Genomic DNA, 13,946 nt, shown 5'->3' with positions numbered 1-13,946 from the left:
TTCAGCAATCGACATATTATCGCAGGACTTACTGTTATTACAACACGGTCAGTCTCAATTGCGTTCTATGTGCCTTGGCGTTTAATCAACACAACGTCACTATTCCAAATCTTTAACCTTACTGATAGACAAATCAGTATGGCACAAAAGGGTGCTGATTATACAATCTTGAGCATTGAAAAACTAGAAAGATTACCAGTGACAATGTCAGAACGACCTGTCAGTGAATGGATAATACATGGGATAATTAATATTCCAATCTCAACCTTCAGGTTTCAATACTGCCAAAAATATATACAGGCTGGCATGTACGAGAAATTGGGAAAGGGGTACCTTAAAATAACATGGAACCTGCCCTATTCACATGCATGTGTCAGTAATAAAGGACAGAGAGTGTTTCTTAGTGGCAACAATTGTGCGATGTCACTAAGTGGCACACTTCTGTGTAACGGAATTAGTTTGCATGGAGCCTGTGAAGGGAATTCATACAACCTTTCATGTCACCAGCAAGGCGCACCTGCAACAGAGATAGAACCATTCTTTCAAAGACTCTATAATGGGAGTTACATTCTAATTGTAGACCGCAGATGCTGTAGTCTCATGCCCGGGACTCCTTATCTAGTAACTACGACTGCGAAGGTCAAGTGCTGTGGACGCTCTTTGTTCCCCAGCTCCTTTCCAGACAGGGAGGCAAGGGCATGGCCCAACTTGAAAATTACTTCTATTCGAATAGATACTTTAAGCAGAATGAAAACAGTGCTTCTTCAGACGCCTACAAGGCTCACGTCATCAAAAGAAACGTATGATCTACAAGTCGCAAGGACGACTGCAGAGATACATATATTATTATCAACTAATTCCCCCGTACATTTCGCGGAAATCCTGAACGAAATCTTAAATATTTCTGATACCAATGGGATCTCAGGGGTATTTAAGACAGTATTTTCGATGGCATTAACACCATTCAAAGCCATACTGGGTATTTTTCCAGATTTCGTCCATTCGATTTTTGGCGGACTTCCCCTGATCTTGGGACTAATTGCAGGAATCCTATTCTTAGTCCTTATTTTTCGTTATGGCAACCCATGTCACAGACCAAACTCTCGCGACAATGGAAGAAACAATCCTAGCCATTGGATACCGGGACCGGATATCAAAAATCCTGGGACTCTCCCGGCTTAGAGACCTGAACATGACTTGGTTTCTATCATTTCGACCTATGTGGCAAAGATGTGTTTTACCTGTACTAAGGTGTCTGCTATGCGGAGAAGAATGCGTGTTAGACACCTGTCTGACACTACAATCAGATGCGCCGATGGATGCAGAAACATTGTTGAGCCCAATAAAGGTTCATGCTTTGTGCTGCCCTCAAAGGCTACCAATCCTGATGACGGCATTCGTGGAAGCTTCACCACTACGATTGAGGGGTAGTGAAGTTCAAGATGAAAGCAGCATCGAACAGGTACGACCTTCTGTCAGCAATGCGAATCAGAATGTCGATGGAGACAATCATGCGCACGAATGCATGGTTACACCTATTTCCGAGTTAGTGGAACTTTCCCATGAAGCTGTTGACAGTTTTTTCGAAAGCCTAAATGATATGATGTTCTCACCAGAGCAGAAATAGAGACTTTTGAGCAAACTCGCACACGGCGTTCCCTGAATTCGGCCTTCAACTTTAAAAATAAAGTCACATGAACAGTTTTTCTTCCAGTTCACGGACAGCGATTTTTCAGCAGCCCCTAAATAATTTTGCATATTTTTCGGGACACTTATCTTCTGCTTAAAGTAAGAAACTATTCCTAGAGAACTATGAATTCTATTTTTCGATACTTTATAGACATTAGCTGCCCGCTGGTATGTTCGTAAATATTTTATTATGTGATGGAATGGTCTCGAACTTTTTATCTGTATTAAGAGCCATTTCATGTGTAATTTCTCATATACCGAATAGTATTAATGTATGAAAATGCGTAATTACTTTGGCATTATTCTACAGCTTGAGTGCATACAATACATATAACTGCAATTTTTCCGTATATTTGAAAATTTCGAAATGCATTTATGTATTTTGGGGTGGTAAGGTATACACACTACTCTATAGTATGTTGTACTATGTTATACTATGCCTAGATTAGTAAATATGTCCATAGTTAGCGTGGAGTGGGTGTCATGTATTCCTATAGGTTCTGAATCGATCCCCCTATTCCTGACCCTATTCTGGTTAACAAACCAACAAGTTAACTAGCAGTCAGCCCATGAGGCAGAAAACCCCCATGATGCAGATACCGTTATCTGACGCAGTCACACTACGGCACAGGAACGTGTTATCTGATTAGGTCATAACGCTTGCGATCTAATTAGACAAGCGATATTCCTCCAGCCCCTGATAAGGCATATGGAGTTCTCATAACAAATCAAACCTATGACAACCTGGAAAAACCGTGCGGCCATTGTTTTGATTTCGCAGAGAACTTCAGCAAAAGAATGTGCTAACGACCTGGTCGTATGACATCTTTATTGACGTATCTATGTCCATCCTTACGTCAATCTCGGCACCTTAAAGGTATAAATATTACCGATCTTGCCCTATGCAAACACACGCGTGGTGACGAGACGGAGCAGCCATACTTGCCGAAGCCCAGAGCAGAGCAGACCCCGCTGGCAGCAGCCCCGCCTTCCTGACGCGCTGAGAACGAGACGCGCTGCTTTCTCCTGCCGAGAATCCAGCCCCGGCGCTTCTGGGTAGCCCTCGCAGGCAGCCTGGAATATCGAGAGCAGAGAGAGAGATACCATCCCTCATTCATCCTAACTTCCAGGTACAGAACTGGATTGGTGTCACTACAACGCATGCTTTTACCACGCATGCCTTTACAACGCGGTTTTTACCACGCAGTCCATTACAACGCATAATGCTTTTAGGCGCTGGATAGTGAATTATTTAATTTACTATTCCAACTCCAGTCCCCGTGGATAGCAGGGAAGGTGTTGGATAGTATATTAAATACATTCCCTATCCTAGAGCGCCCCCCAGCGCATTGCGTTGTAATGGTTTGCGTGGTAAAAGTTGCGATGTAATGGTAGTGCGTTGTAAAAAATTCGTTGTAACCGTGCTACACCACAGAACTGAATAACCCCTCACAGAGAATTCTTTAGTCAGTCACTTGGCAAAAACAAACTTAACTTAAACTGTAACTTTCTATTCCCGCCCACGTATTAGACTTAGGTCAGGTACACGGGGTAGGCGTATTTAGAAACACCAGTTGAGTACGTTTAGTCAAATGTATATGTGTATGTAATATATTTTATTCATTTTAAACATCATATGGCTTAGAAACCATATCAATGTTTTTACAGTATTATTTTATACTATTGCTTTTAATGTATGCACTTTACTTAACTATAAGTATTGCAATAATATCGATCCATTTCTCTTGTATGAGAAAAGAGACTGATCAATAAATAACACCTTTTTATTGAACACGCCCGTCTCTTCCTTTTCTCTACGTTCTGATGAGACTAAGAATGCACGTACTGACTGAGTAAAATAAATTGCCTTTTGTTCACACGACTCTCGAGATATACTCTTGATTAGGGGAGAGCAAAGTTGTCATGTTCTATGGTTGTCAGAAACTAAATCCCTTCTTGTCTAATCAGGGAAGTTAAGTCCTCCTTGAACATTCGAGAAAGTTTCTAGTGAACTCTGAGCTAAGCTGGCAAACCCAAAACTTTAAGTCTAGTATCGACAGTAGTAGACCTAGTTAACGTCTGGTCTAGGCCTTTACTGCTGTAGGTATTATTCCAATGCGCAGAGCCTATTGGGATGATAGGAACTACACTACAAGAGTAGCGGTGCCGGGCTGCAAGTTTGCAGCTGGGAGACAACAGGGAGAAGATAGCCACTCATTTTAATCTGGACTGTGATCAAGGTATGGGGAGCTGCTAGGTCCCACAGCTCAGAACGCCTCTGATGACAATGCTTAGGGTGAGAGCAGAAGCAGGGGGAGAACCTGCCTGGGTCACTGGAGGGTGTGTCTGAGCCCTTAAAGCGGGTTAGGCTACATATTATGCCATGGAGAGAAAAGGGAGTTGACGGCTGTCCTTCTCTAGGTTAGCCCACAGACGGGGTATAGAAATCTGCTAGGACCCATAACCTGAAAAGCCTGGGAGGGCAGTGCTTGGAGGTAAGATCTGATCTGGGTTGGACAGAGACACTGGCAGAGATAATGGAAGTTTTCCCTGGGCCACTGAGATGCGAGGGGGCTATAATATCTCTGGGAGCGGTGGTGCGAGGTTTGGCTGGGAGGACTCCTTTTTGACACAATGTTCCTGTTGGATGATTCAAAAGTGGCAGGCTCTTCGATGAGGCAATAACAGAAGGAGGCTGACTCAAAGTGACCAGCGGTTGAAAGAAGGATATCAAAAGCCCTTTTCTCTGCATGTGTAGCTGGTGTTGTTGACAAGAACTGTCACATACAGGTAAAGTGGTCTGTAGATGGACCTAAAAAGATCTAAAAAAACAAATGCAGCATCAGTCGTACTTTAGAATGGAGTCACAAAAACACAGAGGTGGATGTTAAGAAAAGCTTTATTTGCACAAATAGTGGAGTTTCCAGTTGTCTTTTAGCATCCAGTCAAGGTCTGCAGGATGTCCTCCCTGACTGTTCCACTGCCACAGAATGTTGACCTATGTAGACATAAAAAGGATATTTAGACAACTGGTAAAATATATACTCTTTCAACAGCCAAACCCAGAATGGTACACAGCACTGTCAAGTATTAGCAATAGTAGTGAATGAGCTTCCTGTGATCAAAGGAGCAAGACGCATTTAGAAGGTGGATGGACAAATAAAGTAGTTTGATGGGAGCAGAAGGGGTAGGAGGAGAATGGGCTGGGATGTGCTGATAGATTATTGATTCACATTTGATTTGCTACAAAGTACATTTGTTGTGCCCAATAACCCACTATTGCATGATGAACTCTTGCATTGGCATTATTTGTGTCTGAACCAACGCAGCTATGGCAAGAATTTCAAAAACAAGAAAAGCATCTCATTGCACGCATATACCACATACTTATCTTATAAAAGAGGGTACAGAGTGGAGCATCAGCAGCAACAGTTAGATGCATACATTTTGATGATACTTCTTAGACCAACGTGACTGGCACGACATGGACACAGGCCCCGAAAGGGAGCATGTCTGACATGGCTTCTGATTGGGGAGATTGGCAAATTTTACTTCCCTATTGTCTCGTTTTAGAATTAAAGGTATTACTACTTGGCTCTGCCACTTTGGAACAATGTTATTTAATGAGTATTATGCACAGTCCATAGGTACACATATATCGCATAAGCGAAGACTTTATGCAATTCCCCATTCTACTGAGGAACTAATTCCGCAAATTTCCCATTTTCAGGCCATGCTTAGTGTATTTCCCATCTTCTGTCTCAATATTTGTTTTCCAAATCAAAATGATGGTGCCTTAATCATTTTGGTAACTGGAGTTTAGAAACCTTGCTGCTTTTTCCTCAACTGCTTCCCACTCCACATTATGTAGGGGTTTTACCACCTCTTTAGACTCATCAGTCAATTAGTTTATGTTAACAGATGTTGTGTCATTCATTTAATTCCTCCTTACATTAGTTCTAGGTAGTCAAACCAGGAATTAACCATTTCTTTCCCCATAATTGAACCTTTTTATTTTTTTAGATTAATATATTTCGCCACATTAGCTACATTAACACTGTCATCTATGCTGGAAATGGAAAAGATTTACTGTGGCATTCCAAAAATGTGTTTCAAGCAGTGGTAAAAGATAAGGGGTGGAGTCCGACGGTGCAGGGTCTCGAGAAGCAGAGTCTGATAGTCAACTTACACATCTTTTTTTTAAAACTCTGACCCAAAGAAATTGTCAACACAGACAAATGTGCTAATACAACTATTCTGACTTAATTACTTGGTCACAAACATTATAAAATATCTTTGCGTGTTAGGGCACCTGCTAAAGAGATCTTAGGGGCAGATGATTCTCGAAGGTAAACTTGCACTGCCGTGTAAGTTTACATTTGTTAGCTGTTCAAAAAGGTATTTTACAATTAGTATCTTTTTGACTGGGAAGCTTTCACAAAATAAAAGATAGGACAGTTCAATCCTTTTATATTCGGAGACTCCGCAGACGTAAAAATATTACTCATAAAATAGGTTTGTGAATAGCAAACAAATGTAAACTTACACAAAGGTGTAAGTTTACCTCTGTGAATCATGCCCTTAGTGTACCCAGCAATTTCCAGGGCTTAATAACAACGAGGTAACTCTAGTGGGTAATGCACTTGCTAGAGAAATCTGGTGCAGTTAGCCTGGCTAATCCTGGGTATATATTTTTTTGTGACTGCTACTTTTTTGCCTGACAAATAAAAAATCTGAGGTTGTATCTGAGGTTTGCAAATAAGAAATCAATGGAGTCTCAATATTTCATAGCTACAAACCATGACTTAAATGGCTTTCACTGGGAATACTGTCTCCGTCAAGAATCCAGAGGCTCATACAGCTTAGCTTCGGAACCAACTGTGTGAGCTATAACCCAGGAAACCTGGCAGTTTGTGGGTTCTGTTCAATCTTTGTTTAATATTATTTATACTTTCATTCCCAGAATTCTAGACGCATGACTGTTATTCATTGACTTTTATTTGTACGTATACAATATTGCAAGTATTTCATATGATACATTAAGTGTTTTTATCATACTTGATTGACTGTATTTAGATTTTCAAAAATGGTAAAATAAGCAAGCATTTACACTGCAATAGGTCTTGCATTTATGAGAGTTTGAGCTATTGGCATTGTAAATGACAATGCAATGCCTTTTATTTATGTGTTGTTATTAAAACAGATAATTAAAAGGCATTGTCATTTAAAATGCCAGTAGCTTAAACTCCCGCAAATGCGAGACCTATAGCATTTCAAATGCGTTCGCGCTATAAAAAATTTCGAAAAACATTAGGAGAGAGCGTTTCTTCCCTGCAATAGAAGGTAGGACAAAACTATTTGAGAAAATAGTGCTTGGAGGCTGTATTTAAAGCCTACTGAGTAACAGCACACGTATCGGGGTGTTGCCATGGGAGGTTAAAAAATGAGACAAGCGGTACTAAGGAGGAGCTACTAAGCCTAATGACCAATGAACAGCCATAGTTTACAGTGGACAATGACACAAGCTGATGAAAAATATGGGAGGAGAGTGGGCGGAGCTTCAAGTCCCTACCTGAATATAGCATGCTTCAATGAGCAGTGCATGTGCTGCCCAGGCTCGACCTAATAAATGATGAAGAACTCCTTTGCATAGCAGTTTTGCTTGATCTACAGATGTTAAATATAGTGGGGTCAGTTACCCATAGGAGGGCTCGTGCAAGGATACATTTCACTAAGGCAGTCCTCCTCCCTAAGATACAAATGCCTTAGACGTATGATATGTATCTTCCTGCACTGCATGGACTCTGGAGCCCGCCTTACACCTCTGTTCTGAGGAAGGCCATGACCAAGGAATGCAGGACTGCAGAACCATATCCAGATTATTTATGTCCTGTGGTTGAAATATGGTTTAACAGAGAGGAACTCCAGGCGCTATGAAGTCCCAGTAAGGATGCATGGAGGCACTAGCCAAAACACAGTCATGAAATAAAAGGCTAGCACTGCACAGCATGAAAATACGTACGTTCTGCCGTCTCTTCCATTCTGCACCACGGCCGCTTGTGCACCCAGTTTCGGAAAAGTAGGGTTCAGGATTCTGTTGTTCCAGAGAAATTTGACTGTGGAAATAGTCCCGACATCAACTTCTACGTCAATAAATGCTGAATAAGTGGTCCCCGCCTTCAATGTACCCCTTAAAAAAAGATAAAAGGATGACAGTCAGACAGCGCATCTCTCGCCTAGTATAGTTTGGGGTGTTGCATTGTTTATTGTGAAAATACACGATACACTAAAATAAAGTAGTGAACAGTAAATTCATACAACTGCATCTTTGATCCCCACCTTGTGAGATTTATTATAAAATAACATAGGGCACAACACATATGGCCAATCAATCACTCTGCAGCTGATTTAGCACAGTTATAGAAGCCCACACTTTAAATTCTTGTTCGTCTCCTCAGCACATCTATGTAGAAGGTTAAAGCTATTCTCACGAATAAGGTTGTTTTAAAATGAAGCTGGTCATATCATCATCATTTTGCTCTCCTATTTAGATGGGCTGCCAATGTAAAAATTCGAAATCTGTCTGTGTGATGCCCGAGGAGCGTTCCAAAATCAAAGCTGTTTGAGGCATTGTCTATGTTATGAATTACCATATAAATGATGCAATACCATACAACATATAACACTTTGCTATGGAATGTTACACAATACTTAAAGGACATCAACAATATACATTTGTGTTAAAAAATCTCTGACAGCACTAGGAAAAACTGACCAATAGTTCACTCACTCAAAGTTATAGCACTGCAAGTCTGTTCTCACTGGATAAATAAGAGTCGAAGAACTTGCTACGATTTCGAAGAGAATCAAAGGCTATCTCTTCAGAAAATGCCGTCCTCTTATCAAATGTCTGCTCATTTGCCTCACCACCAGTTCATTTTATTTTTTGTTGGATTTTGTGTGAGGATTGTTCAGACCCCGGAGAGCTAGCAGGTATTGAGGTCTTGAAATTATCACAACTTTTCCACTGGCATTGTCCATATGTATCCCTCTTACCCTCCATGTTACTGCCCTATCTTTGTTTTTTAGCTCTGACCACAGACAGTCTTCGCTGTTTAGAAGACCTCATCATCAAACCTCTGAAACACAGTAGGAGGTACAAAGGAGGAGGACAGTGAGGGAGGTCTTTGAGCTGCCCCTGCAGATAATGGGTTTCAAGTGTTTTTTCATGGTTTGCAATTGCCTGGATGGGTTGTCCATCATGACCATGGTACTTGTGGATGGAGCATTGACCCATTTGTGCCCCCATTAGATTTCGGAAATGGGGCTGAAGGAGTAATTTTTTTTATTAGAACTAGTGTGTGCTCTTTGATGTGTTAACTTTCATGATATAGCAAAATGTAAATTACTTTTTTTGTTTAGGACCTGATTGTTGCCGTGATGCCTTAAAGGGCTGTATGCTGAGATGCTCATTAATCATCTTGCATGTTCATTTATTTTACTTTCCTGTCATGATAACATGTTGGAATAACAGTTTATTTTTTTTATTACGAACTTGCATTCACAACTCGCCTAGCAATAAAGCAAGCACTTCTAGTAGTATTCCAGGAAGTGAATTTTGCTTCTTTATTATTAATTGCCGATCCCTCCCTACGTATCAACAGAACATATTCAATTTTCTGTGGGAAAATGATTTGGATGCCTTGTATCTAACTGAAACATGGCTGCATGAGGCATCTCTATCAGACGTTATAGCCGCACTTCAATCGAAACATGCTATCGTTAGCATGGATCGACAGAGCAGGGTAGGAGGCAGAATCGCCATTCTTTTTAAGAACAAATACCAATGCAAAGTACAGGAGCTACCCATTCCAGACAGTTAAGCTTTGTCTTTTCATTATGTTTCACCGACAAACTCACAGTATACGGGGCTTTGATCTACCAGCCTCCGGGATATGTGGAGCTACCAACTTTAGAGTTGAAACGGGGAGAAGATGTGGTGCAACGACCAGAGAAGCCGACTTTGGAGCTCGGGATCCAGGTTTGTGTCTCGGCGTCTGCTCAACATCCTGTGATTCTGGGCAAATTACTTAATCTCCCTGTACCTATGGACAGCACCTGGAACCCTCCCGAGTGATTAGCTGCATTATATAAATCCATCTCCTTGCCCCAGACATTCTGAAATGGGCCATTTTTACACTCTAAGGTGATCTTTACATCCACCTTGAAGCTCCCACGTGTAATCTAACTACAACATTTATAGAGGATTTGAGTGTGCTGAATTTAGGTCTTATCAACTCAGCAAATGAGGCACGCTACCTCCTTGAGCCCATCTTTTCCAATATCATGGATCTCACTACAGACCCACCAAAGCCATTACCCGGGTTGGACCAATTGGCAGTGCTATTCTCCTTCAGGAATCAGGCTACTCCTTCTACAAGACCCGCCACTGCCCTGGGCAAATCCAGCCCCGTTCTGAATGCACAACTGCACTGCCCTGTACCAGATATGACACAGACAGTGGACCTAGATCTACCCCTGTGAATCATTTGATCACAAACTCTCTATAGACAATACTGCCAGTAATACCAGGGTCTTCACTAAGAATCCATCCCTCTGCCCCATGGTTCAGTGAAGCCCTTCCTTTAGAGAAAAATGATGCAAGGGCTTCGAAAGAGAGTGGCGAACGTCCTACAATGAGGACCAAAAAGCAGGATATAAATCATCACTTAAACACTACCATGGGTGCTGCTGGGCGGCATTTTATTTGGACAAAAGCGCTAATGCCCAAGCTGCCTGAAGACACTTTTAAATGTGGTCAAGGAACTCTCGAATCCAAGTAAAACATCCTTAGTGCCTTCACTGTCTCAAAATCAATGTGCAAAACGGGCACACTTCTTTGTTAAAAAGATGGCTAATATTCAGCTTTACCTCACAAAGGATCATACGGCTGATGGGCAGGCTGCTAACATTACCCCCAGCATTAGCACTTGGGTTCACATCCCAAGAAGGGAAGAAAATTGATCATATATGTCTTTTGCCACTCCTAAAATGGAGTCGCAGTCCCTGTTGGGCACCCCTCAGTTTCTGAACCTAATTTGGTCAATTAAATTGGGTTCACCGCTCCATCTGATCCCTCCAAATAAACTCAGTCTACTGGACCCAGATCTACTCCAAATAATGGTTAGACTGCTCAACTCCTCAATGTGAGAGGGATGCATCCCACAGGCCTGGAAACATGCCATGGTCTTACCACTTCTATAAAAGCCCAACCTTGACACCACCAACTGGCCTAATTTAAGACCGCTCTCAATGCTGCCCATCCTCTCCAAGAGTTTGCAGAAGCATGTGAACTTTCAGCTCCCTATCTCTGTGGAAGCTCAAAACTTTCTCCACTCATCACAGTCAGGCTTTAGGGTGGGACACAGCACTAAATCCATCTTCCTAGGAGTCACAGAAAATCTAAGACGATTCCTGAATGAGGGCGGCACAACCACGCTGATCTTATTAGATCTCAGTGCTGTTTTCGACACTGTGTCCCATTCCATCCTTCTGGAAAGGGTAATGACACTGGGTCTCCAGGGTACAGCTATCCAAGTACACGTACAAGTAGTCCGGAATGCCGTGGCCAGGGTACTCTATTGCCTTCCGAAGTGTACCTTGGTGTTCAATCTTCTCTGCGAGCTCCACCATCTGACCATGGATAAACAAATGCAGTACAAAGTCTTGTGCTACATGCACAAGGCGTGATCCAGCACAGGCCCACAGTATATTCAATAACTGGTGGTGCCCTACCAGTCTACGTGCACGATTCAATCACTCGACTGGTCTCTCTGCAGAGTGCCTAGAATCTGCCTGGTGTGCATGGAAGGTTAGTCCTTCATGTATATAGGCTCAGAGCTATGGAACGACCTCTCTAAATATTTACAAAGCTGAACATTCCTCACTGTGTTCCACAAGAACTCAAAGACCTGGTTGTTCTAACATGTGGGCTTCATTCACTCTACCTTGGTTCAGCGCCTGGAAATCCTTCGGGGTAGCCGAACGCTTTACAAGATGCAATAGTAATAATAATAATCATAACTACAGACATGCATGTACATCGACTTTCTTAAAGATGCCATACAAATACTGTCCCCCTTGTCAAAAGTTGGTACTAGGCCATATTCTGTGACATGTGCCTGTTACGTTCACCACCTACAATGCAAACCTCACATTCTGATTCCATATGGACAACTGTAAGAACATTCCACAGGGTTGTTTAACCCCTTCCACGCTCATGACGAGCTCAGCTCGTCATGAGTTACGCCTGTCGTACGCTCATGACGAGCTGAGCTCGTCATGAACCGCGGCTTTTCGCAAAAGTCAACGCACAGCGGGAAAACCCGCAGCGCGCATGGGGTTAAATAACACCTATACAAAGAACAGAGGGCAAGTGGCTATCCCAGTTGCAAAGATTCCTAGTCCCACTCTCTTTACACATGCCTATTAACCTTTGCAGAATATGTGTTTTTTTATGAAGTGGTAAACCTATGCTGGCAGTGGTAAACCTATGCTGGCATACCACTCAGTAGGATCCTGGCCGAGACCAACAATAATCTCCTGCAAAGGGCGTGATCGTTTACTCAAGGGTCAAGACACTGCTTGCCTCACAGCTGGTAAGTAAACAGGTCATTTAGCCTGCCTGCTCAAAATGCATGCGCAATGCTTTTCACCCATGTGCACACCCAAAAAAAACACATTCAGGCTGCCTATTTAGTTGACATGCTACCCTTGAACGCAATATGGGTCCCAAAGGCAATGAGGATCACATTTTCTAGCTCTCTGTAATTCTCCACAAGCCAAACAAAATCACCTCTTTCTAACAACCTTGGGACACAGACAGGTGTCCAGAACATTGTAATGCTTATAATGGGAAGGAACCCTAACTAGAGAAACCCAATTGTGGGATAGCAACGTCCTCCTGGAGGTGGGAAACCTAAAATGAGACTTGATCGAGATCACAAAGTTAGGGGATGTGTGCAGGGAGGGCGACACAAAGACCTTAAGAGAAATCCAAGGGGAGTTCAACCTGGCAAGCTCAGAGGCTTTTAGGTACTTCCAATTATGTCATCCCATGGTGACTCATGTCCCAAGCGGAGCTGCCTTGCAGATGCATCGCCTATGAATAACAGACTGATGGCAGAGGAGATCCCACAGAAAACAGTTTCTCTCATATACTGGAAAAATATACACAATGCCCTAGGCACCCTGGTTGACCTTAAGGAGGAATGGGAGGAAGACTTGGGTCCACTCAAAGAGAGGGAGTGGGAGGAAGTGATTGCCAAACCACACAAGGTGGCCATACTTGCAGGCTTCAGATTGGTGCAGTTAAAGATTTTGCGGGTGTACTTAACTAGATCGCTTCTGGCCAGGATTGTCTGCACTCCGAAAGATTGCTAGCTAGGGAAGTGTGGCCAGAGGGGAACTCTCCTACATACGATGTGAGACTACCCAGTCCTGAAGCAATTTTGGTTAGAAATAGAATGTTGCCTTATAGATATTACAGGCTTCTAGCCCTCCCCCCATGCTCAGTAAAATGGCCAGATGCAGAGGTAGCCATGTGTCACTATGCAAAAATCTTTTGCAGAGTGGGTCTCGTGGTAGCCAGGAGAAATGTGATCCAGCGATAGGGCTCACCAACCCCACGGACTGAGAACAATGGAAAATGGTCATGGACTGGTGTTCTTTGATCGAACAGCACATTTATATCCGTAGAGGATGCCTGAAAAAATCGGAATGGATCTGGCAACTCTGGAATAATACGCGAGACTGGCCTTGAATCTGTGCGACCCACATAGATATGACGTTATCGGGGCGTGGGTGGGGAGAGACTCCACTAGACTGAGGCAAGCGCCTAATGCTGTATATATGTTGGGACAAAGATGCTACTGGCTTGCTGTAATACAAAGAGAAGCGGTGTGTGTTTTGTTTTTGTGTTGGAAAGCTTTAATAAAGAGATTACAAGAAAAAAAGAGTAGTTGGACTACCCAGGGCCGGCGCTAGGCATGGGCAGCATGGGCGGCTGCCCAGGGCCCCGAGCTCAGCCCATCAACAGGGGGCCTCGCAAAAGTCTTTCCCCACCAGCCTCGCGCCTGTGGTGAGCACTGCGTGGCCCAGGGAAGGGCTGCCTCTCCTCTGGGCCTCGCAAGCATATTAAGAATGGGAGAAGAGGCCCCCCTCTCCTGTGCCTCGCAGCACTGGTTAATGGCTGTTAA

The 13,946-nt window shown here is 42.9% G+C and overlaps 1 protein-coding gene across 2 annotated transcripts in view; it reads right to left on the bottom strand.

Moving 5' to 3' along the window:
* Positions 1-4,570: 4,570 nt before the first annotated feature.
* Positions 4,571-13,946, bottom strand: part of LOC144755205 (pancreatic triacylglycerol lipase-like) — a 356,705-nt gene continuing 347,329 nt past the window's right edge. For both annotated transcript variants that reach the window (XM_078643894.1, XM_078643895.1), the window contains 2 exons: positions 7,712-7,879; positions 4,571-4,687 (listed from right to left, as the gene is read on the bottom strand). In XM_078643894.1, coding sequence (XP_078500020.1) covers positions 4,624-4,687; positions 7,712-7,879 — 232 coding nt within the window. In that variant the 3' untranslated portion in view covers positions 4,571-4,623. The remainder of the gene's footprint in view (positions 4,688-7,711; positions 7,880-13,946) is intronic.

The sequence above is a fragment of the Lissotriton helveticus genome, chromosome 5_1 (assembly GCF_964261635.1).
Source record: "Lissotriton helveticus chromosome 5_1, aLisHel1.1, whole genome shotgun sequence".
In the NCBI taxonomy this organism is placed as follows: Eukaryota; Metazoa; Chordata; class Amphibia; order Caudata; family Salamandridae; genus Lissotriton; species Lissotriton helveticus.
This window is presented reverse-complemented; position numbering and strand designations above follow the sequence as displayed.